The following is a 26,136-nucleotide window of genomic DNA, read 5'->3' as shown; positions in this document are numbered from 1 at the left end:
CAACCCCAAATGACATCGACTACAAGTGTGTGACATCTGGACTCCATCTAATCCTGGTTAATACAAAAGCTGGTAAACCCCCACCTGACCTCAGCCTCCCCCATAAGCTGCTCTGCCTCAGTTTAGCTCCTGCCAACCTGTGATGGTAACTAGTGCCGCTGTACTTTCATCCTGATTTCATTGCTCCATCCATCCATCGTTGCTTCTGATGTGGCCAACTCCACCAGGACCCTGGACCAGCCAACGTGGCTAACTGTGCCCCCCCCGGGGGCTCTTCTGCCAGCGCTCGTACGGGCAGAAGTCTGGGTAACCATAGTCAACCTGGAGGCTGACTCGGCTGGAGGAGACGTCTGAACAGCCAAGGTCAGAGGTCGATTAGCCAGAGGGCGTCCTCTGGCTTTGCATCAGGCCACTTTCAACCAGATACCCAAAAGCAAGTTATTGTACAGGGAAGCCATAAACTATCATATCGTATGCTACAACAGTGGATGAGAAACAAGTTTCCAGATCAATTACAAACAATCTAATCTGATTCCAAATCAGACGAGTTGCAAAGAAATACTGGCTTGATGAGAGGCATGGTGAAATTATCGTTAATTTTCATCTACTGATCGTACATTGTAAAGAGTTCAAGATTATCGCACTAATACGATAATTATCGTACATCTGGCGACTGATTTCTGGTGTAAAGTTTGACATTTTAACTTGGAGACTCCTGACTACCAGAGCCGCCCCCTGGTGGTCATTCTGGTTACTGCACTTCCATATTTCCTTCAGATGAAACCGGTGATTGTTCCTTGGATAAAAATGAGCTCATCAGGTTTGTTTTGCTCCTCCAATGTTCCAATAGCTTTTTAATATCCCATATAAAACATTCAACATTTAGACATTCACAGACAAAGCTCATAAGTCACGATTTATTCATCAGATATTAGGTGTTTCAAGTGAGTTCAGTGTGGGGTTTAAAATCTGGGATCTCAGAAGCAGAATTTAATGCAGTTGATCAAAATAATTAAGATCTCTTGAATATGCATAATCTTGATAACGCAATGCAAATAAAAGTATTTTAGCCATATAACAGCATTACTTCCCCATCGACAGAGCAAATCAAGTTTTAAAAATCATCATGATGTGACTAGTTTATTTAAACAGTTATTTATTGTCTCTTGTGAGTGTGATGCAGAAGAAAAATGTCAATTGGGACAACGTGGGTGCTCACCAAAACTACTTAAAATGTTTTTAATAAAGCCTTAACTGCTTTCAATAAACAGGAAGGAAAGTGAGTAGAAATTAAAATAATAGTTCTAACAGAAAAATTGCAATAAATTAATCTTTGAATTGTAATTCTAAGGGGTTAAGAAAAAAAAAAAAAAGTATTGTAAAAAAAAAAATTAAGATTAGACTTTAAGATTTTATTCAGTTCTGATAATAAAGGCAAAGTGAAACTTACAGTCTACTCCCCAGGACAGCGAGTCATCTGATTTTCAATACGACTGAATTCAATCTAGTCTATAACGACAATTTAGCAGTTATGTACACATTTCATCGTTTAATTCCAGTAAATGATTAACAACTATTCACAGTCCTTTTTGTTACCCTCTACAAAACGTGTAAAATGAGTTTTAGACTCAACATCTACTTTTATTTTACAGTACACAACAGTTTAGCCATTTAAGTGTTACCATGCTCTGCCCTGACTAGGACTCCTCTCTAATTGGAGTGCAGCCAGAGAAGAAACTGTTCTGAAAACTGTTCAGGATTCGTTTCTTCTTCTTCAGGAAGCTGGCCGTCGTTCTGTCTTCCTCGAAGTCCTCTTCGTCATTGTCCTCATCCTTAGCCAGGACGGGCTTCCTGACCAACTTCAGCTCAGCGGAGTGGCCCATGTCTCCAATTTCCTGCAGCACCTGTTGTACATTTCAGTGGAAAAATACTTTTTAGGTGAGAAATTAAAATACAAATCATGAAAATCAATAATAAAAGGAGCAACAGATCAATAACTACAAGAACCCATTTGCTCATATTCCTCGATGCTCAGCATTTTGCAGGTTTGTCAGGTGCCCGTGTCAGTCCTTCCCTGAGCTGCTCAGTCTTCAGGGAGCTTACCTTGGTTGTGGGGGTGCAGGACGGCGGCTTGAAGAAGGTATTTTCAGGGCTGGGGGATGTGGCGTCCTGCAGGGATGGCGACTCTCTGGAAACATTTTCTGTGCGACTTGTATCCTGAAATGAATAAATGGTCCCAAACTGATTTGCCATCAACAGATTTACCATTTCTGTTTAGTGACGAGATTAAATTTCAGTTGTGAGTAGATTGATATGTCAGCCAACATTATCGGCCGATTGTGACTTATCACAGTATTTATATCCCCTGTACATGCTGAAGAATGCAGTAACGTACCTCCGCAGGCGCTTGGCTGTCCATGTTTCGACATTTCTCGTGATCGCACTGACAGTTCTCCCCACAAGTCATCTTTCCTTTGCGGCACCGGCACTGCTTGTTGCCACACCGACCTTTACACGCACACTGAACACAGAGAAACTGACCATTCTGATTTGATCCCAAACTCACATTTAACAGCTCAGCACCCTCTAAGAGACGTAAACCGATGAGATCAGCTCCAGCCGACGCTCATTTCAGGGTGAAGCAGAACCTCAGTCCACTCTTACCCCAGTTTGTTTGGCTTTCCTCGAAGGTCTGCGCCCCTTCTCGGGTTTTTGGGGTCGCCACTCCTCTTCCTCCTCCTTCTCATCCTCGCTGGGTGACGTCAGTTCTGCAACACTGATGGTCAGTGGAGCTTTGGCAGTGGTGAGGCGCTTCATTTTAGGCTTTAATTCAAAAAGAATAACAATTAACAAAAAAATCTGACCTGACCTCTAAATAAAAGCCTTCAATTCAATTTTATTTATATAGCGTCTATTACAACAGAAGTTGTCTCTAGGATCTTTCCGGAGACCAGAACATGACCCCCGAGCAATTATTACATAAACATAACATAAAACAATAGCAGGTAAAAACTCCCCTAGTGGGAGAAAAACCTTAAAGCTGGGCATACACTGTGTGATATTTTAAATCGTATGAGACTGCCCCATCTCACACTGCACGACTAGATCGCGGAGTTCAAAAGCTCACAGCGCCCACGATTTATGTTCTCACACTGTATGATGCTCGGGTGCGACCCGTCTGCTCACACTATACGATCATAATCCTCCCGTCGGACCTCTGTGTACTGGAACTCGAGGCCGGTTTTGGGGCAGGGGTGCGTCCTGCCCACCCGATCAAAGGTTATGGGGATCCTTTATTTTTTTATAATTTAATTTTTTTATATATATATTCAAAAAATCCCAAAATATCTGTACCGTTTCTGATTTGGTGGGTACTGCTTATCATTTTTAGACACAACAAAGAACGCATACCGCAAAAGTTGTGCCGCGGCGGAGGAACCCGGCGTCCCAGCAAAATGAGAAGAGAAAAAAGAGTTGTTCCGAACAGCACACACTAAAGGCTGATTTATGGTTCCGCGTTACACCAACGCAGAGCCTACGGCGTAGGGTACGCGGCGACCTGTACCGTACATGGAAATGCAGTCTTTTTTTTGCTATTAAAACATGATTTGTAATGTGAATTTGCAACACTTAAACTACAAATAATAGTTTTTTGACGTGACATCAGATAATGCGCATGCTCTCTGTGAAAGGATGAGGCAAATCGGGTCGTAGCTGCTTCAACTGTGATTCCTTCACGAGGAGCGACCAGGATTTCAAACATGCTTGATTTTCTTGCGACCTCACGATTTGTGATCGGGAGCTCATCGTGAGCTGTTAATCTCTCGTCGTTACCCCACGTACACTGCACGAGGCACGACATCGGGTCCGATCAAAAAAAGTCGCACGACTGGAAAATCGGCTCAAAACGAGCCGATAATCGCACAGTGTATGCCCGGCTTAAGCCAAACAGTGGCAAGAAAAACTCCCCTTTAGGAGGAGAAGAAACCTTGAGCAGGACCAGGCTAGACCAACTTGTTACTATGACTGCTTATTTCAGAAAATCATCTGAAAGAACGCTGCATCTTAAAACTCAACTTAAAATCACACTTTCCTGATGCAATCATCTCCTTTAGTCCAACACTGATCCAAACTAAAACAATAACGACTGGAGCCAAGTTGAACAGCTTTGACATCAGACTTTTAAACCGAGCAAACAAGAAGGCAGATATCTGCAAAAACTTACTTTTAGAGGAACATATTCAAAAGAGTCTTCAGGGTCCTTGTCGTTGCTGGCTGAAAGAAGCCGGATTTTCTTTTGACTTGCCAACTGGATCAAAGCCAGTTCCTAAAATGAATAAATAAATAAATAAATAAATAAATAAAATGAATAAACCCAAGACTCGTGGATGGATTGGGGGTCCTTTTTCTCTTTTTTTAATCCTGTTTTCCACAGAAAAGAAACTGAACAATCAAACTATAAAATAAAAATGTGAAGTTTTCCTGACGGCGGTCATGGAGAACGGCAGCTACGCCGGTCTTTTCTTCTGCCAATGGCTGCAGACATTCCCAGAGATATTTTTTAAAACATTTACTGGAACATTCTTTAGCGTTTACGGATCCACTCTACATAAACACGTTAAGCGAACCCAGAAATGATAATGGATGAAACCAGACCGTTCTGCACCAATGACAAAGTGCTTTGAAGATAGAGAATAAAGTTTAAACTAATCACACAGCTAGTCCCACTATGCAGCAACACCACTTCTGACCACATGGGGGCAGCATATAACAAGACAGTAAATAAAGTGGTATTACACAACATGCCGGACCGTCCTCACTCATTAGCACATTAGCATTGTCAGTGGTCTTTTTGAGTAAACTACAGTATATGACCCCTGTGTTTTCAGAACAGTCAAAATTACTAATCTCCAAATCTCGTAGGTGTAGATTTTGGTATTCACAAGAATTGTACACAGCTAGGAAGTCTGAAATCAGAGAGCCAAAGCTCAAGCATCTGCCAATGTTCATTTTTTTGTGTTCTGATTTAAAGTACAGATGATAAAGCGGGTCACGCTGAAGGGTAGGGAGTGACAGGCGGCTGCTCTTTAGATATAGTCCACTTTTAAAGAACCAAGTTAGAAAACTCCAGCTGAAGTCACCAAACCACACGGTGACATCGTCATGGCTGCAGTCATCCTTTTTTCATAATTACTTATGTACAAATATTGTTGTTATTGGCAGCCTGTTTTAGTTTTAGTCTAGTCTTTGGGTCAAGCTTTCATTTTAGTTTTTATTAGTTTTAGTCACGTTCATTCTCCTTTTAGTCGTGTCAAGTTTCAGTCGACTAAAAGTCTGAGCATTTTAGTCTTGTTTTAGTCGATGCAGACTGGTGACATTTTAGTCTAGTTTTAGTCAAAGATTGTATTTACCAAAACCCATTTTACAATTCAAACAAGGCCATTTCATTATTATTATATTATTGTTACCTTATAGGCTCAAGAATAAATTAATTCCAGATACAGAAGACTCTAATTTGAGTTTACAACATATTTATTTTTCCGCATTTTTCCCCATCTTTTTCTTTTTTGACGACACGTTCGGTTTTCTTTTCCACGTCTATGTAGGAAAGCGTATCCAAAGATGGATCTTCGAGAAGAGACCCGCGTGGCCGGCCATCGGCCCCTTTCTCTATGTAACTTTGTTTTTAATTGACGTGAACCTAGAGCTCTGCGTTAACGGCATCAGCCTCTAACTCTGCAGCTGCATCTTCTGGATCTGATTCCCCGCTGCCGCGACTGGGATTGAGGACTAACGTCACCCAGCAGAACTAAACCAGAGAAACTACTGAAAACATGGATGTTAAGGATCTTTGTTCGTCTCAACGAAAATGAAAACACATTTTGGCAGTTTTTATTTTGTAATCTACATTTTAGTCTCGTTTTCATTCCTCTACGATATTGCATTATATATATTTAATTATCGTTATCGTCGAATGACCAGCATTTTCGTTGCGTCTCGTCTCGTTTTCCTCAGGTGATAAAGGTTCGTTGACGACGATATTTAGTCATAATCGAAAGCAACTTTAGGTACAGTTCAGCATAAAAAACCCAATAAGAACAAATACATTCACCTCATTATTAAAGTTACCTGTCTATGCTCCTCATTCTGCTCCACCAGTTTCTGGTTCTGCTCCCTCAGAGCTTGCAGCTTTTCAAGCTCCTCCTCCTAAAATGATTTCACAAATAACTTTGCATGGCTTCTTGCAAAAGAAGGACAAAAGGAATCAAAGGTTGATGAATCATGTTGCTCGAAGCACCAAAGACAAACCTGAACTTGGAGGCGCTGGAGAAGCTCCATCTCTTTTGCACTTGGTTCATCTTTTAGTTTTGTCTCCTCCGACTCCTCACATATTGGCTTGTTCTGCAGTTCATTAAGAAGATAGTGAACCTGCAAAGAAAAAAAAAGGGATAGGAGGTGGGACTGTAAGAAAATATGCATATCTTTTTTTTTTTTTTTTTTTTTTTTTTTTTTTTTTTTTTTTTTCTACCTTGTCTGCACACATATTATTGAATTATACCATGACGGTAGAAACCAAAAGTGTATATATGTGCATTATTACTATATGTAATATATACATATATATACGCACACATATGCGTACACATACATAAACATACACATACAAACCCAGTGTTTTTTTTTTTTTTTTTTTTTTTTTTTTGGGGGGGGAGGGGGTGGGGGGGGGGGGTGACGACATCCGCTGCCAATCCAGGAAGCAGGAACACACGGAGACACACGTCAAGCACTGGAAATCTGCAACAAAAAAACCACAAACAAAGCACGAAACCGGCACGGAGCCAACCAAAACACGAACAGCAATCGACCTAAATCTTGAGATCTGATCGCAGTCTGAGCTAGGCTAACGCTACCGCTACCTAGACCCAAAAACTAGAGAGCCAGCATGCAGGTGAACAAGCCAGTGTGTATGTCTATGTGTGTGTGTGTGTGTGTATATGATCATGCGTGTGTGTGTGTGTGTGTGTGTGTGTGTGTGTGTGTGTGTGTGTGTGTGCATGTGACTAAATGACTATATGTGTGTGTGTGTGTGTGTGTGTGTGTGTGTGTGTGTGTGTGTGTAATAAACCAAACAAAGCTCCACCTGAAGTGTATCTATAGTGGGGGAGGGGGGGGAGCGACCCCGCCACCCGCGAGACCAGAGGCCGACAAGGAAGAGCCCGGAACCCAGGCCACCGGCAAACCCCACAGAGGGGAGAAGTAGGAGGGAGGCAACCCACCGCCTGCGAGGCCCCCCCCCCGCCCGGCGGCGGCCGAGGGGGCCCGCGGGCGGGGCCCCCACGGCGCGGAAAGAAGCAGCCAGGGATCCCGCGGCGGCGGACCGCGACCCAGGCAATCCCCGGCCACCCGGTCCGGGCCGGACACGCGGCCGGGAGGCCCTCACCCTTCCGGCCAACGACCCCCACCCGGCAGGGGGCCAGCCTGCCCGGAGAGACAGAGCCGCCCCGGCCGCCGACGCGGGCAGGCGCACCCGTCCCCCACGAAAGTGGCCCTCCAAGACCAGAGGGGCGCCCCGCCGTAGAGGCAGCGGGGGGGACCGGAGACGGGCCCGGAGAGAGGGAACCCCCCAACAAGGCGACACCCGCGCAGGCCCGACAACGGAGGGCCCCAGACCCAGGCATCCCATTCATTCATCCATTCACCTATCCGATACCTATACTAATAATAATATAATATATTATACATAATAATAATAATAATAATACTAATAATAATAATAATAATAATAATAATAACCATCTTTGTATAATATAATATTGATAAATTAATAAATATGCATATCTTAAATTAAAAAAAAGAAAAAAGAAGGATGGATACAGCACCTTCTCTTGATGTCTCTGCTCCAGCTCCACCAGCTGCTGCTGGTGCTCCATGTCCATGGTTGACATCACATTTCTCTCATCAGCCACCAACTTCCTTAAGTCTTGTGCATTTCCTTTCTCTTGTTTCAGCTCACTCTCCAGTTTGCCACACGCTGTCTTAGCTGAAACCAGCTGGAGGAACGCAACCGAAATTAAGACGAAGACAGAAGTCAGTGTGGTATCACCCGATTAGCGTTGCTGATGGATTTAATGGTGTATTAGCGAATGCTTACCTCAGACATCAGAACCCTCACGGCACACTTGGCTTCCACTATGCTTGTGATGGCGTCTACACGTTGCTTCAAACGGCCTTCGCCGTCAGCGACAAGTACTTTCTGCTGCAGGTCAGCTATTTGGGCGTTCCTGTGAGGAGACAAATCCAAATGAAACCAGAACAAAGCATCATCTGCGCTGCAGTAAGAAACAAAGCAACTAGGGGTGCAATGGATCAAAAAACTCATGGTTCGGATCGTTTTTCGGATCAGAGTCATGGATTGGGGGGCCCTGGTTAGCTCAGTGGGTTGAGCAGGCGCCATGAGGCTCTAGAGGATGCAGTCCTCGTGCACGCAGCACAGGTTCCAGTCCCAGCCTGTCGCTCTGTACTGCAATGTCTTCCACCCTCTCTCTACCTATTTCTCAATAAGGGCCATTAGTGCCACAAAAACCTTAAAAAAATAAATTAAAAATTAAGTCACGGATTGGATTATTTTTCGGAACAAGCTAAAAATATATATAATATATTCTTAACATAATTGATGTAAAACAACTTAAAGTGCAACATAAAAAGGCACCACACCTTCCTTGAAACATGGATATTGGAATAAAGCCCATGTCCACATCATCAAAGAAGAATAAAAGAAAGAAAGCAAAGCATACCTCAGTTTAGGGCTGGGCGATATGGACCAAAAGTAATATCTCGATATTTTCTAGCTAAATGGCGATACTCGATATATATCTCGATATTTTTTCTGTGCCTTAATTGGGGTTTCCCCCAAAGCATTATAGCATAGCATCTCTGTTAGCTTCATTTTTTTCTGAGGCAAACCCTTAAAAAAACAGTCAGTTTTAATACAAAGCCTCGTGCCAAATGTCACACAGGTACCTTTGTTAACAGAGGTCTGCACAATATCAAAATGTATAAAACAAATTAAATAAAAATAAACTGCCTGCATATATAGAATAAAAATGCTTCTTGAATAAAATAAAACAAATATCCCTTTCCTGCATAACAATTAAATTAAAATACACTGTGCAATTAATACAATGTAGACAGTAACAGGCAGACTTTTCCACTGAGACTGACAGTTGTGCAAATAACAAAACATTTGTGCAAATCTCAAATAAAACATTCAAGTCAATTTGTCACAAAATAAGTTGTATCAAAATCATTAAAAAAAAAATGTAAAAAATAAAATAAATAAATAAATTTTTCTTTTTTTAATCGATATAAACGATATTGTCTCGTACCATATCGTGTTTGAAAATATATCGATATATATTAAAATCTCGATATATCGCCCAGCCCTACCTCAGCTTATAATTTCAAATTCTTTTTCAAAAAGACAAGGATGTCTACATTGTCTGGGGAGAGAGTGGACATATTTGCAGTCACTATGTCCCGTCTGCACCTATAAACACACCGATAGCGTTTGGGATGGCTGTAGCCCGGCCGGAGGCTGCATAAACGCTGCGGTGATGAGCGGCAGTTGAGCAGCCTTCGTTGTCACTACTGTCGGGTGATGCTTCAAATGCGTGGCCATGCTTGATGTGTTTCCACTGTCATATGGCTTTCTCGTGCCACAGGCCCTACACGCCGTCACGGTTTTATCCGCTAACCTCTTTCCTTCATCATATTTGACAGGAAAGTCAAAATGCTCCCATACAAGCGATTTAAAGGATGCGAGGCATTCAGGCTCCTCCAACTTTTTTTTAAAATAAATCAATCCGCAGATTACGTGTGCCAAACCGAAGATACTGATATGAACGGATCAGGGATCACTGATGATCCGTGGCACCACTAAGAGCAACAGTTTCAGTTCTCAGCAATGACATCTGCTTGAGTGAAGATGTCTGACAACTTCACCTTAGAGAAGGGAGCACACCAGAGTAAAAAAAATAGTTAAAAAGCCTTCCAAAGCGTCAGTTCTGCTTTTATCAATGTTAAAATGGAGCAGAAGATGGCACAGCGAAGAAGGGTCATCACCAGCAGCCAGTAACAGTTACAGAGGACGAACAGACAAGAATGTGCTAGTTAGTTCTGGCTGTCGGACAGCAGGACAGTCTGTGTTTTGCTCTCCTTGAAGGCTCAAGGACACAGAAATGGGTAACTCAACCAGTTTGGGAAAAGCACTACAATGCCAGGACTGACAAGCACTCATTAATTATGGTACGTACTTTTCTGCTTTGAGTTTTAATGTTTGATAACTATTTATGTCTAGAGTATAAATATTCTTGACATAAAAGTGTGTAATGTGTCAAACACACAACAAAGTGGTATTACAAGTGCCGGACCATCCCTACTCATTAACACAACATGTCAGCAGCTCTTGTGTGAAGAGTAGAAACATTTGCCCCCATGTGGTCAGACGTGGTACTGCTGCATATAGTAGTACTATTTTCATAAACATATTATAGTCTTTGATTTATAGTTCCAGTAAAGTGCTGCTCATGGTGGCAGCTTGCTGCAGAAGACCATCGGACTGTTACCGGTACTAATGTTTTACGTATTTCTGAATTTTTAAACAGTCCCTATCATTGACATCATTGATTTTTTTATTATTTTTCATTCCAGTTTGGATGCTGTGCTGCTTGAAAGATTTTCCTTTGCTACTCTCTTTTTTTTAAACCACCTGTTATGATGAGTAACCATAGCAACGAGTTGTTTACAAGATGGAGTAGCTGACGGAGACATCAAGAAGTCAAATTATACTAGATGATATTAGAAATGAGAGGAGACGTTGGGGATGTGGAGCGAGAGTAAACGGGAGTGAGAGAAAGAGACCAGATACCCTTCATGAAGGAAATCACATAAACTGAAGTACCGCTGACATCAGATTACGGCTCACCATGAATCAGGTTTATTAAGACTGCGCCATTGCCTCCTAATTTATAATTATCCATGTTAGAAGAATTCTAAACAATTTCCCCACGGGATTAATAAAGTATTCAGATTCTGAAGGAACAGAAGAGTTAGAATTAAGGTTGATATCTTTAAACACTAAAAAAATAAAATAAAATAAATAATCAGGTGGTGGGCCAGATTTGCCTGCAGGCCCAGAGATTGACACGTGGATTAAATGTTCCAATTCACTGTTAAAAACACCCCTACTTGCATGGAGGGAAGAAAAACTTTAACTAGACTTTGATTCAGCATCAAAAACTGAACTATTAACTGGACTTTTTGGCTGGTGCACTACTAAAGCAAAGTGAAAACAAATTCAGTGCAGCGTTGTTAAATCTAAATTCTCAACAAACAAGAACAGGGTCTCTCAGGTGTGCTCGTATTAGGCTACATCCACAAGCGAGGTTTTAATCAAGAAAAGGTGTATGGGTTTGCAGATTGCTCTTACGTCTCAGTACCACTTGGCAATAAACCATCAATTCCACCTTCAAGACTTAAGATTCAAGATCACCATGATTTATTTTACGATGTATATAAATAAATAAAATCTTTTGATCCAAGGTCGACTTGCTTTGCCAGACTCACCTGAGCTCCATTTCTGTCTCCAGGTTCTCCACCTGTTTGGTCAGAGGCGTCTCCAGCGCCCCCCGGGTTTCCAGCTCAGAGATGATGAGTGTCCGCCGCTGCATGGAAAGATGCCACAAAGCAAGACATTGCTATTTCTCCTGCTGCTGGTGGTGTTTTATGAATACTGGTACAAATGTCTCAACTCACCCTAATTTTGGCAGCGGGTTTCTCCCCAGCATCTATCTGTTGTTTGAGGCGGTTGACCTCCTGAGCCAAAACTTTTCTGTCCTCCAGCAGATCGTTGAGGTGACGCTGGGCCTCTTCTGTGCTAACCATCACCTCCACTTCATTAAAAAGCCATGCCTGATGATATAAAAATGCAGGGTTAGCGAAGAAAAAGCCCAATGGCAAACAACACAACAGTGATTTTACTCATTAACTTTAACTTTCATGAATGCAGAGACATGTTTTAATATACTTGTAACCACTTAAACATACTAGCAGCTCCGTATAGCTCTTGAATATGGCCTTGCTACCTTAAGTCGTGCTGCAGTTCCCTCAGTGCCTCTGTTGTGGGTATCTTTGCGCTTCTCTGCTACCTCACTTCTCTTCTGCAGGGCATCTTTCAGTCTCTTATTTGCAGCTGCAGCCTGCAATGGACCCGCCCCCAAAAAAGTTCAAATATATTCTAAAATAATTAAAACAAATGAAAAATGAAAAAAGGAAAAAGTTCCTGATCTTACCTCTTCAGTCTTACGACGCAAGACATTAGCCTGTTTCTGGAAATCCCTTTCAAGTTTGAGTAATTCATACTGCCTTTTACGATCCTGTAGTGTGAAAAATGAGTTTGAGAGACGGAAAAAGCCATACACAAAAGTAAGTAATATTAATTATTGAACAAAAAGGACTGTGCAGAACTGGTTCTCTGCAGAAAAACCTTCTACAAACCTTCTCCTTCAGCTGCAGGACCTCCTTGTCCTTCTTGTTCTTCCACTGTCTGAATTTCTCAGAGTCGTCTCTCATTTGTCTCATTAGCTGTATACGCTGGCTCTTCATTGCCTACGGAAACCGCGTTACTTAGATTTAGGATTCAATGTTTCACTACTGGCATATGCTATCAAATACTAGCAAAGCTCCAGTCAAATATGCAGATACTGCTACACTGTGAGAAACCTTTACTATATTATATAATAATATATATTATATTTTAACTATGTAAAAAGGTTACCTGTATTTCCTGCATGAGCTTGCTAACTTTCTGAACGGAGGATTCTTTAATTTTCAGAATTTTGGACTGGTCAATCAGCTTCTTCTTCATGTCTGTAAGCTGACCCTCCAGCTCCTGTAGTCTCCTCCTCCGCTGCTCACTGAGCCTAGATGAAGTTGGTCAGAAGAAAAGGAAGGTCAGTAGGAAGATCTCAGAGGAAAAACAACTGTCTGCATCGTTGCGTGTCTGTTTTCTTCTTCATACTTTGCCTGGTTGGTGTCTTTCTTGGCAGACTGAAGAGCCAAAATGAGATCCTCTTTCTCCTTCTGCAAAGAATCCACTGCAGTCTGCAGAACCTTGACATTTTTCTATAAAACATGTCCACAAATTAAAATTAGTCCACCCATCAATGACAACAAGACTTTCAAATGACTAACATTGCATATAGACAGTAACGTATAGAGTAATTGCCGTGAACTCTGACCTGATGCTCTGACTGCATTGGCTCCAACTGACCGTCATTCTCACACATTTTCCTCACAAAAGCTTCCTTCAAGGTCAACACTTTGTTGAGCTCAATCAGTTCTTTGGAGAGCTGAGCCTGCCGCAGTGCATGATGGGTTGTAAAGGCCTCTGGGGAATCCTTTAAGGCACCAGGATCCTGCAAGAAATGTTTGTTGTTTAGTTCAGAAATAAGGCAGGCATAATACGGTGCGTGAAGAAAGAAACTCTTTTAGTAACGTACCGACAGAGACTCATCTGCTGAGTTTTTACTTCCATTCCCAGACGATTCCGGTAACTCCTCTCCTGCAGCCATGGCATCAATGCCGGCGGCGATGCCAGCGCTTTCATTCTTAAAATACAAACAAATGTTAAATCACAGAAATCAGTGTCACTAAAACAATAACTTTGACAAAATCTGCGTCTAGGCAAACGTGTAGCAAACACTTCTCGTCAATATTTATATCTTCTGACATGTCTAATACTAGGTTTTCTATAAAAGGTCAAGGATATTGTTGAACAGTAATTTCAGCATCATCACTCATTTGCTGGATTACGTCACTTGACGCGTGTACCTTGAGCTCCAAGATGATTTCTTGCAAGTTCTTCATCACCTCAACGTTCTCCTTCAACTCCTGGTCTTCCAGCGTCTCCAACAGTTTCTCAAGATCAACTTCACATCTGGGGAGGAAAAAACAAACAACTAATTGTACGATCACTGTTTGGCTCAATACATTTGTGTTAGGTAGTCAGTAATAAACAGCTGAGCTTTTGAGTAAAATGGACAAAGACTCCTCAAAACCAAACACATCCAGCCCCTGATGTAGATCAACAGAAATAGCTGAGCCTGACTGCTGTTTTTCTTGATTCCAGCAGGTGGCACTGTCTCAGTTTAGACCGGACTAAAGTCACAGGCTTCAAGTCGTAACCCTTTGTCAGGCAGAAGTAGTACATGGATGAATCCTTCATGGCTTTCACTGCCAGGGGCATATATCCAAGTATTTTTTTTCTTAATGACAGTATGTTTAAAATGTCAAGAGAACATCAACGTCTTCAGAGGTAAACATCTAAAAGATGCTGCAAATCTGTCAGAAAAAGAAAACTGACTTCCTCCAATAAATATGTGTTCATGAAGCGATCCATAACCAAGAATCAGCTCGGAAATTAACTATTAGTACTCATACGAGTTCAAACAGCAAATATTTGGAAAGTTTTTGCAGAAAAAAAAAGGTGCTTGATAAAAATGCAGTTAGCACCGTGCATCAACTCCTATGCAAATCCCTGCTTGAAGTTGATACCTAACAGTTACTGTTTACACAGAGTATACAAACATGGCCCTTTGGCTGCATCGTTCATCGTTAGGGCTGGGCGATATATCGAGATTTTAATATATATCGATATATTTTCAAACGCGATATGGTACGAGACAATATCGTTTATATCGATTAAAAAAAAATATTTTTTTTGATATAGCTTATTTGGTGACAAATTGACTTGAATGTTTTATTTGAGATTTGCACAAATGTTTTGTTATTTGCACAACTGTCAACCTCAGTGGAAAAGTCTGCCTGTTACTGTCTACATTGTATTAATTACAGTGTATTTTAATTGAATTGTTATGCAGGAAAGGGATATTTGTTTTATTTTATTCAAGAAGCATTTTTATTCTATATATGCAGGCAGTTTATTTTTATTTCATTTGTTTTATACATTTTGATATTGTGCAGACCTCTGTTAATAAAGGAACCTGTGTGACATTTGGCACGAGGCTTTGTATTAAAACTGACTGTTTTTTTAAGGGTTTGCCTCAGAACAAAATGAAGCTAACAGAGATGCTATACTATAATGCTTTGGGGGAAACCCCAATTATGGCACAGAAAAAATATCGAGATATATATCGAGTATCGCCATTTAGCTAGAAAATATCGAGATATGACTTTTGGTCCATATCGCCCAGCCCTATTCATCGTTGCAGCATAGAGGTGATGTGCACATTGACACTTGTCATATTATGGGATGTACACATTAAGAAGGAGAATTTCAAACCCGCCATGTTGTATGATATAATGGTTAAATTTTTTCTTTTTTGTAAATGGAGTAAATAATGTCTGTCAGAGGATATACTGTACATTACTCAGCTTCCACTGCTCTCATTTACTTGGTTTCAGTAAATAAAACACTCACTTTCAAGTGTGAAACAAAGCAGATTGTTCAGTGTGTGACTTTGACAGTCTGGTTGCATAAATGACAACACACTTGTGAAATATGGGAACTGCTGGCTGCCGGTCCCGTGGTTAAACGATGACGCTGTACGAGATGAGAGTTTAGCTGTCGTTTCTGCTGCAGTTTGATATACAGTATACAATATCCGCTCCTGTACTTTGGTTCTTTCACTTTTAAACTTGGCTGCTTGACGTTCTGGAGAATTCCATCTTGTGCAAGTAAGTCTGACAAGTGTCTAGCATCATTTTAATGGAATCTAAAGGTCTGTTTGAACAGTCACATTTTTCTCTCCCTCTGTGTTGCAAACTGGCAGATAAATTGGATTTGTGTCTGAGAGCAAGACCGGACCTGAAACAGGTTCACATTTCTGATAGTTTGTTCTCATTCAAAACCTTGCCACACAAACCGTGATTGTCGCATAAGTTCAGGGCTGTGGATCCTTCTTCCTCGGGTCCTGGGGCTGAGCAATTAACCGAAAATTAATCAAAACCGACATTTAGAACCTAATCATGCTCAGGTCGATTATTTAGGTCATCATGTCACTATTGAAATTGAATTTTGTTTATAAGATTTATAATAGCCGCTTTGTACATGTTTGAAACATTAATTTCCTAGAGATAACAAGAGTTATTTATTTTCAACTGTTTCAGAGCATGATTGTTTAAAGTGTGACCTTTGAAAAGTTATTTTCTATTTTTTTATTGACTTTATTTCAGATATTTGTTTAGAGAGAAAAAGAAAGAGATTTAAAATAGTTGCTGCCATTCAACATTACAATATTTAAAACAATTTAGTTAATTATTAATTGAAGGAAGTTTTTAAATATTGAGGTGAAATGGGACCCATGTCGTAAGGACTTTGATTTTCACGCTGCAATTGCTTTAACTGCAATAGTTGGCATTCAATAAATAACCTTAAATAGATAATTTGTGTGTGGGTTTTTTTGTGTTAGTGCTGATTTATTCATTTTTTGTTTGGGGGGATGCGCACCTAAAATAATTGTTGATTAATCGTAACCAAGGTAAAATATTCAGTTACCGGTAATCCTGATGTTGACATGAGGCCATAATGGCTCTGCCCTATCCGGTTCACTCATCGCTCTTGATTTCTTTCTCATTTTAGAAATTTTAGAAACCTGTAGTACTTCCACTTTTTCATCCGTTACCTCTGTTCTCGTTTTATTTTCCTCACTCGAGTTAAACACCACCACAGTCTCTGTGCTCCACAATACCCTCTTGTCTGGACCGCTCGAGTTCTCAATCCACCAAACCCTCGTCTCTCCAACTGATTTCATGGGACATCAGTTGCTCCCATCTTCCTTCACATCCACTGTTTACAAAAAAAGATTACCATCCCCACTGACACTCCCACTGCCACCAAACTATCTGCTGATTTCTATGTTTTTAAACCACAAAGGAGGTACAAGTAAACAGATCTGCTAATTGTGGACCAACTACAACCACTAGCCACTCCCTTTGTAGCTACACAGACGAGTGCCACTAGCACTGTGGCTGAAGGATTTTGTATATCAGCAAAATGGGCATGTGAACAAATCGTTTATGACCAGACTTTATGGTCATATTGTGAGGCCTGGTTCTCTTGTGTAACTAGCTGGAAGAAATGTGTTAATTGATTAAAGAAAAACCTGAAAACGCTTTTACTTGTAGGGCTGGGGATCGATTCAAATGTCAAGAATCGATTCGATTCCGATTCTTAAGATTCAGAATCGATTATCACGATCCGATCCGATATTGATTTGGGTTACTGTTAATAAAACAGTTTTTCAGCTGTTGCATGAATTATATGACTGTCTAGTTATGCAACATATTAATACTAGTATTATATTGAGATTCAACAGCAAGTATTGGCAGCTAATGATGCTGTAAGGACCAATCACCTCCCAGAATGCTGATAGAACTATTTTTTCCCCATTTATGAGAATTTGGTTTTTAACATTTATGCAAATGTAACCGCAAGACAGTATATAAAGCAAAGAAATATAGACAATTTATGCAGTTATAACTAAAAACTTTAATGTTTTCATACCTTTAAACATATTTAAAGGCAAAAACATGGCACCAGTTATTCTCGTGTCCAACAAAATATTCCTTTTTTGGGCATAAACAAAAAAGTACCAAAAGTTGTAATGTAATGATGAAAAGAAAAAAAAAAATATATATATATATTTTAAATCGATCTTTAGACATATGAATCGATTTTTAGGAATTAATATGAGAATCGATTTAAAATCGGAGAATCGATCTGTTCAACACAGGGCTATTTACTTGTTACTTCAAGTACGAGTTTTGTGCCGTTTTATTCTGACCTTATATCATATTTAGTTTCTTGTCAACATCTGACTTTTATAGTCATTACATAGAACGATCCAAATTGTTTTGCCCTCCTTTTGTGCTTTTTATGACCATCATTCTGAGCTGCATGCAATAACCTTAACTGAACTTACAACATTTGCAGCTGTCCAAAGGTTTTCTCCAAGGCTCAATGCCTTCACTTCTTGTGCCTTCACCTCACTGAGCCTCATCATCTGTCTTCATGTATGCCTTCTTCAACTAAACTCTCATCAGTGATCTATTGATCATCCATGACAATTTCTCCATCCAATAAAACTATATTCAACCATCTCTCAGGATGCAGTTACTCGTCTAGTGTATGATGAGTAACTTCAGGACAATGCAGGACAACTGACTAACTTCCACTGGTAACCCATGGCCACCAGAGTCCAGTTGGAGCCACTAATATTCCTTACAGAATGACAGCAGGGTCTGCATCGATCCTAATGTCAGCTCCTTCTTGATCATTGGACTGAGCAACCATCTCCCTCCACACAATCCAGTTTCAGCACAAATTACTTTCATTTGCAGGTCCACAATCGTGAAATGAGTAATTAAATTAATACTAATAGACAAAACAAGTGAATTAGCACCAGAGGATGTTGTATGCAGATAATTACACCACCACACATTTCAGTGCAATGAAAGTTCAGAAAGATGAGTTCAGTATAATATATATGTACATGTCTTGTTTTTTTTTCTATTTAAAGATGTAAGTACTCCGTCCTTACACCCTAATGCTTTAATGACTGTGAAAACTTACGCTTTGTGGTGCCTCAGTTGTTCCACTTTGCTTTGGAGCTTCTCATTTTCTTGTTCTGTCTATAAAATAAAGGATAATATTTTATAGAGAAATCGTTGTCCCCATCACCCTCTGTAAAAGTGTTTAGAAAGGACTGGTGAGTGCTGCCTTGATTTGGCTCACCATAATGATCTTCTCAAACATGAGGGCTGTCTGTCCAGCTGCCGTACTCAGCTCTCTGCTCAGCTTGCTGTTCTCATGCTGCAGAACGCGGTTTCTTTCCACCAGCTTGGTCACGTTCTCAGCTGACTCCGGCCTGTGGCAGAGGGACAGAATAACTGTGCTGGAGTTCATACTACAACTAACATGCATTTGACATCCTGCCAGGGCCCTGGTTTAAGAGGAAAGGGTTTCTTCTTACCCGGACATTACAGGGGCTACTCCTCCTCGCGCGTGCAGTAACATCACCTGCAACTCTTGAACCTGTACGAGATTACAAACATAAGTCATTTACTGTTGAAAACCAACGAAACTCTGAGATCTGATAAAAGCAGCAGATCTGTTGAGTACCTGCTGTTTCAGGCGGCCCATTTCAGCAGCTCTGGGGTCAATATTAACAATTGGCTTGTTTTTAATCTTGCGAGCTCTGTCGGCGTATCGGAGCGTGTTGATGGTTTCCTCCATGTTTGAGTCTGCAGGACTGACGCACGCAATCATCAAAGTGTGACTATTGCCTCCCAAGGAATCTGAGAACGTCCACACGCACAAACAGTTCTTTAAAAAAAGCGTTAATACTATACGGTTATTTACCATTTAGAAATTGGGCATTTTGATGTATTCGAAAGTCTGAACAGTATTCTAGCCCGGCCTGATGGCAGCTGTGACTTCTGAACATTTAAATCAAAGCCTACCTTGTAGCAGGCGGGTGAGCTTCGAGTCTCTGTAAGGAACAAAGTTGTTTTTCTTGCTTTCATCTCCCAAGGCACTGATCACATTACCCAGAGACAAAAGACCGCGATTGATGCTGATGCCTGCAGATAAGAATCCCCAGCATCACAAGATAAGTGCTCTTTTAAAAAACAGTTTCAATAGACGCATAAAGCATGCATAGTCATGCAAAAGTTTGGGCGTCTCGGGGGAAAATCTGTTGCAGAGGACAGTTTAGAAGAAACCCCCACCCCCGAAAAAAAGCAACTTTATTTTCAAAAGATATGAAGTAAATGATGCAACATTTTAACAAGACTACCTTGCTACTGCCAGGTCTAACAGGTAGGGTCTGCGATTCTATGTGATCTATAACTGAAAACACCTTTTGTAGCATTCATTAAATATTTTCGCCGCTCCAGCCAATCGCAGACGGGGAGTTTTTGCGCTTGTGCAGCTGGTGCCACTTTGGAAATATGTATTTATGATGGCGGTGTTTACTTGGGAAGCACCGAAAGGCGGGGGAGGCAGGAGCTAGCTCTCTGTTTTGCTCAAATATCATCATACATAACAGCAGCAACAAATAACTTAGTTTACTTTTAAAGATCATGAATAATAATAATACAAAAAAAGAACCCATGAAGCAGCTGTTTGGACATCACACAGGCTAATTTTTTGCTTTTTGAGGTAACTTACGATCTTCAAAATCTTGCTTTAGGTGTACACATATTTTAGAATTACAATGTTTAGGGACATAACTGATGTAATCAGTTATGAAAATTTGTTTTTTGCATTGATATCTCATAAAACCAAACAGGTGTTTACCACCCAGAGGGGAATGATCATATGTTATTGTTATTCAGTACAGGAAATGCAAGGGTCGGTAAAGATTAGATAAAGCTGTATAGGTGTAGTTGGCTAAAGAAGAATGGATGAACTGCGACAAGGGACATTTCTTTGGGGGGGGGCATGCAGTGTTAGCAGACAGCAGACGTCTGTTGCTTTGCAGTGGCTCCTGTGACACTTGTGATGCCATCAGGGCTTGCGAACCCAGGTATGTCAGTCATTTTCCAGGACTCAAACCTGAGCCGTAAGACGGGTTTATGTTCTTTATATGAGACGTACGCTAAACCATGTGAATCATGCAGTGTTAGTGGAAAAATGAAGAATGAAATGCTAATAAACTAGATGGATTTGAGGAAATACCTTCTTTTAGACGATCTCCCTCTGCTTTGGTTTTCTTTTGTCTCTCTGAACCAGCCAGGTCCACCAGGTGCAACTTAGAAACTATTGAATCCACTCTGTGAGAAATTTGCACAAAATTCAACTAAGACACCCATATTCACTCACTTATTTCCACCAAAAAGCAGGTTTTGCATTCCACATTTTCACTTTCTTCTAAGTAGCTGAGAGAGTCCAAATTTTTTCCAAACTATTCTTTAACCCCTTAAAAAAAAAAAACTTTCTCAGACTTTCTTTTCACACACACTAGGGGGGGAATGCGAGAAAGAAAAGTTAACCAGACTGACTTTTCCAACCCTTTGCGCTGCTCCAGTGTGATAGTGAAGATGGCATGGGACCGTGAAGAAGCTGCATTCATGGCAGTGGAGCCCACCGTCCGAGCAGAGTTCCCGAGCTCCAGGCAGCTCACCATTTCATAGGCAGAAGACACCTGATTCTCAGTTAACCCGACAATCTGAAGAAAAGGAAAATTATGAGAAAAATGTAATTAAAAAAACAAACTAAGAGCTGAGAACAAAGAGCCCACGCTTACATTACCTGGCTGAAGTTAATCATCTCTTTAATCCAATATTTTTGTGCAAAGACATAAAAATGATCTGATCAGACCTCAGAAAAACAACATCAATTTTTCACTGTGCCATTATTTAAAAAAAAAAAAAAGAAAAAAAAAAAAAGGAAAAGTAATAATATAATAATAATATTTAAGTAAAATAAGTGAAGCTAAAATAGCTAACTATGATTGGCATTAGGAGGGCGTGTTCCAGTCAGTTTCCCAGGTCTGCTTGCTACGCTCATCTGCAACACGGCCCACACAGCACGGGGAAAAAGAAGCTTCTAAAGCATTTCAGGTAAACTAGGGGTGCAACCCTGGAGAGTTTGTCCAGTTTGTCTTATATGGTCTATGGTTCAGATTCAGTTTAGGCCACATTAATCAAGTTTTTTTGATTTCATTCCACAAAAGAGCTTTTCTCCAAACAAAGTTTTTGTTGTGTCTCCTAATTGTGCTGTCAGGAACTTTTACATTTCAAAACTCTCAGTGAGCCTTGAACGGATTGAGATGTGACTCCTGGGCTTTTGGTCGAGCCTTGCCTGGTCTGACCTTCGGGTGAATTTTGCTGGAACATCTATTCCTAGAAAAATCCTTGAGTGTCTTGAATCTTTTCCACTTTTGAATAATCTTTCTCAATGTTGAACACTGAACTCCAATTTTTTTATTAGAAATTGGTGATTATAAGCAGCATGCAGTTGGAATTTACTCTGAAATCAGATGGAAGCAGTGAGGGGGTACTTAGTATTGTCCATGTGATATCATTCTTTTTGACGTCATTTTTGACAAATAATGCCACTGGCAAAAATGACATGCTATTGTTCACCTGAGTATTTGCCTAATACTAAGATCAACGATGCTCTCTCTTTGTCTTTCACTGTCTTTCTCTATCACAGAAGATTAACATAGGAACCAGAGGATTAAAAGACAGGACACAAAGTTCTTCATGACTATATTAGCAGTTTTTTTCCCACCGATTTGATTTGTAGCTAATTCATGCACCAAACAATAACAGCCAGGTCAACATCCTGCTCCAATACAATTGAACATTTTGTTTTCTGTTGTTGATACAAACGACACAAGCCAAATAGTATCTGGTGCACACACATGCCGTCTCACTGGACTCTCACATTCACATTAAAGTCTGACGAAAAGGCACATGTAGTTACTGGCATGAACCAACAATTCAGATCTTTACCTGAGTAGAATTGGACAACGTGGATGGTTATGTGAATGCACTATGAGACACGGATGTAGTTTACTGAAAGCCGTCTACTCGTCGGGAAACGTGGCAACACCTTTTCATGGTGAACATGACAGTCACTCACCTTGATGCCTTCTTTAGGATCTTCCCGAATGCTAATGGCAGGTTTGTCTTTCGATGAACACAGCAGATCCAAGATCTCTTCATTATAAATCTACAATCCGAAAAGGACAATCTTAGGGTCTATTGTGCAAAAAATAAATAAGTACATAAATAAAATGTACAATTACAAGATGCCAGAGATAAAAAAAAAAAAAACATTCACAACTGACAACAAATATTTACACAATGAAAGAAGAAATGTCTACAAACCTCTAGATAAGACACAGTAAGACAGCAATCACAGTCTGTTCTCTTCTCCCTCTCTTCAAAGATCTTCCTGATAACTCTGGGAATTACTCCAACCGAAGGTTCATTCTCCTGAGCCGTTGTGTACGTTCCACCCATGGAAAAGGTTTTTCCTGATCCCGTCTGTCCGTATGCAAGAACTGTGGCATGGTAGCCTACAAATGGAAGTATTGTTTTATTATCTTTTTGTAAAGCAGGGGCCCAAATGACTCAGTTGTGGTGACTTTGGAGAGCCTACAAAGATACTTACCCTTGAAAAGCCCTCTCAGTAACGGAGACACGGCGGTACTGTAGACTTCCTCTTGTTCAGCGGTTGGCTCAAACACATAATCATAGGTGAAAGCCTTCTCAGTACCAACAATCACCTGTAAACCAAACAAAACAGGTGTTTATTTTTCACATCTACACTGACTGAATGGAAGTCGTGTGGACCTGCTACATGAAAAAAAGCAGAGCAGCTCTTCATCCTGGTAAATGGTGTTGAGAACATTACCTGTTGCTCCCCTGGCACAAAGGTAAGACAGGTCTGACACCCCTCGTTGATTTCTTTTGGTACCAGTGGGCGACATCGCAAGGCAACCCGCACTGGGATCACCTTCACGGCTTCATTTGTCATGATGGAGGATTCCAACGAACGCCTTAAGGAAGAGGGGGAAAAAAAGATGTTGACATTATGCATCCAAGTAAAAGTGAGAACACGAGTCTGGTCTGATGGTGATATTACAAACTTGGAGTGGGTAGTCTTAAACAATGCTCTTCAATGAAAACGAAACATTTTTACCAAAGAAGATGAAGCAAAATTGTTTAACATGATTTGGTTTACAAAAGAGGTTAAACTTGTTCAGAAACACTTCAATACATGATGACCGATATGGGCTTTTATATGGCTGATATGGATTGTTAGAAATCTGGCTGTTAATGGCTAATTCAGCTTTTTTGACGATAAAGTAGGCTTTCTCCCTCTTTACAATAAGATATAACCAGTTAAAAATAACAAGTGCTTCACAGATTTTGGTTAACTTTGATAAACATCCAGTTAAAATATTTTTTAATGAAATTTATCAGATTAAAGAAAGGGGGACGGTTGTGTTCAAGAAATGCCTGCTGGTTAATTGGTAAGATATTGTCAGGAGATGGCCGAAGCTGATTACAGGGTTGTTTGACATTTGCAAAAATCAAATTCAAGCACCTTTCAAGTGCTCTCAATGTGCTTTTCAAATTTTGCAGCCCTTTACTCAAACAGTTGTAAAACACTCATTTATATGAACGCATGCACTCAAAACAATTATTTCATTATCTTTTTAATAACATAAAATTGAAAATCACATATAAATATGAAAGCTATTCCACCTGCTACATGATACTCTGTTGTGGAGAACCAGAATTGTGTTTTACAGCAGCCGTGAAGGAGGTTAAGGGACAGTTACATATAGTTTATTTACTGAAACGTCCTCTGGTTGTAATCAGACTTCACTCCCCAGCACGTAGAAATTGTAAATTATATCAAACTCAAAAACCAGTCTGATAGAAATTGCATCTACTTGGGGTTTAATATGGAAAAAGACACAATTCTGCATTCTTTTTTAAACAACAACAAAACACAAAATGGTGCTGCTATTGATAAAATCCTATAAAAACCCATTCTGAGCACAAGTTCAACTTAAAAAATATTTTCTGCAGTATGTATTGTTAGTAACGGTCACCAAGTAGAGAGAGAATGATTTAAAATAATTAAATTAAATTATAATAACAGTGAATGTTGATCTTATTATTACATAATACATTTTTTGTGTTCTTCTTTGTGTTTAATGTCTGTGTATCTTGTTTTGTATTCTGGACCCAGTGTCTGCAAATAAAGTTTATATATATTATTGACATTTAAAAGAATGAATGCAGGGCACTTGATACTATAAAATTGTTTGGTTTTTGCTGAGTTGATCAATCCTATTACATTTCCGTTACTTTGCATTGTTAATTCTACTTTGATTCAGTTTTCTTTTTATGAACAACTTTACTTTTTATTTCAGTAACATGTTTATTGTTTTCATTGTTACTTTCAGTTTTAGTTAATCACAATAAATGGTGCTGATATTGAGTTATTGTAATTTTAATAAACGTCCAATGCATAGATCAGCTCTGCTACCATTACTTTTAGAGAATGTATGAGTTTTACAAGGAACATAAATCCTAACTCTTAAAGAAAAATTGTATAACTAAACTCAAATAGAAATTATGTTAAAACAGCTGATGTTGCTTTAGACATACATAAGCAAAATTACAATTTTTACCACATTCAAGCAGCCCTACTGTCAAAACATCTCAGATTTAGAGACATCAAAGCTGAACCAGTAAACTAAACCTCTGAAGACACATAAAAGCTATGACACCAATGTAGTGAATAGTTACTGAAAACCTCAGTAAAGGGTATTTTGTGTTAAATATGTAATAGTTTGCCAAAGAGGCACACTATTTTGAGACGGATCACAAATGTCTTGTAGTTGAAAGAGGTGAGACAAAAAAGTTAGTGTGCTAATTAAAAGAAGAGGAAGACATAAGTATCTTCAGGCATAAACCCCTAACAGCCAGTCTCTGTAGTTTCCACCATGTGTCTGAACATGTCTATATTCCATCAACAAGCCCTTTAGCAACGAATCAGACATAGTTTCTTTTGTATTGCACCAATCACCACAACAAATTCCTTGTGTGTTAAACTATTTCTTTCTGATTCTGATTGTAGTTTCTTCCTAACAACCGTGGGTGTTGTCTTGTGTTCAGCTAAGAGCTCCATTACCACCCACTATGAGAAAACAAAACAAAACCAACAAAAATAGATAGACGGTTGCACATTAAAACTAGTTAATACATCTATAGCTCAGCTTCGCATTCCAACTAATTTTAACAAAACTAAGCATAGCAGAAAGGTCGATAGCACTTGGTTAATTATTGAGACCCAACTTATTAACGTACCTGCTCAAGTCTCCTCCGGTGCTAATGTTAAATATCACAAAAGAGGAATAGTTGTTTGTCAGTGGTTAACGATAACATACCACAATATAAAATGAACTTTTACTTGCAAATATTGCTTAATATTACGGCTATTTTGATAAACTGTGGCCTTTTGTTCGATAATAAAATGTGAATCTCAGATGATCTGATGTCGCTGCCCGCCACTTTCAAACA

The 26,136-nt window shown here is 39.9% G+C and overlaps 1 protein-coding gene across 1 annotated transcript; it reads right to left on the bottom strand.

Moving 5' to 3' along the window:
- Window positions 1–836: 836 nt before the first annotated feature.
- Window positions 837–26,136, bottom strand: kif4 (kinesin family member 4). The gene is made up of 31 exons (XM_061740052.1): window positions 25,924–26,136; window positions 23,450–23,594; window positions 23,207–23,321; window positions 22,921–23,111; window positions 22,673–22,762; window positions 21,085–21,251; window positions 20,762–20,856; window positions 19,543–19,662; window positions 19,202–19,377; window positions 19,053–19,114; window positions 18,815–18,947; window positions 18,653–18,711; window positions 13,891–13,996; window positions 13,560–13,667; window positions 13,299–13,475; window positions 13,079–13,182; window positions 12,836–12,980; window positions 12,556–12,666; window positions 12,351–12,434; window positions 12,144–12,257; window positions 11,815–11,970; window positions 11,626–11,723; window positions 8,153–8,282; window positions 7,881–8,051; window positions 6,310–6,429; window positions 6,130–6,207; window positions 4,226–4,327; window positions 2,665–2,823; window positions 2,396–2,521; window positions 2,104–2,217; window positions 837–1,904 (listed from the first exon to the last, which is right to left on the bottom strand). The coding sequence occupies exons 2-31, from the start codon at window positions 23,570–23,572 to the stop codon at window positions 1,698–1,700; spliced, it is 3,741 nt and encodes a 1,246-aa protein (XP_061596036.1). The 5' UTR covers window positions 23,573–23,594; window positions 25,924–26,136; the 3' UTR covers window positions 837–1,697.

This window comes from Cololabis saira, chromosome 14, assembly GCF_033807715.1.
Source record: "Cololabis saira isolate AMF1-May2022 chromosome 14, fColSai1.1, whole genome shotgun sequence".
In the NCBI taxonomy this organism is placed as follows: Eukaryota; Metazoa; Chordata; class Actinopteri; order Beloniformes; family Belonidae; genus Cololabis; species Cololabis saira.
This window is presented reverse-complemented; position numbering and strand designations above follow the sequence as displayed.

Excerpts from the sequence above, each read along its gene's own strand:
- kif4 (XM_061740052.1), bottom strand. The coding sequence starts at position 23,572 with ATGACAAATGAAGCCGTGAAGGTGATCCCAGTGCGGGTTGCCTTGCGA. Across the intron at positions 19,115-19,201 it reads TGGGCCGCCTGAAACAGCAG|GTTCAAGAGTTGCAGGTGAT; the intron begins GTACTCAACAGA and ends AATCTCGTACAG. Across the intron at positions 11,971-12,143 it reads GAACTGCAGCACGACTTAAG|GCATGGCTTTTTAATGAAGT; the intron begins GTAGCAAGGCCA and ends TTATATCATCAG.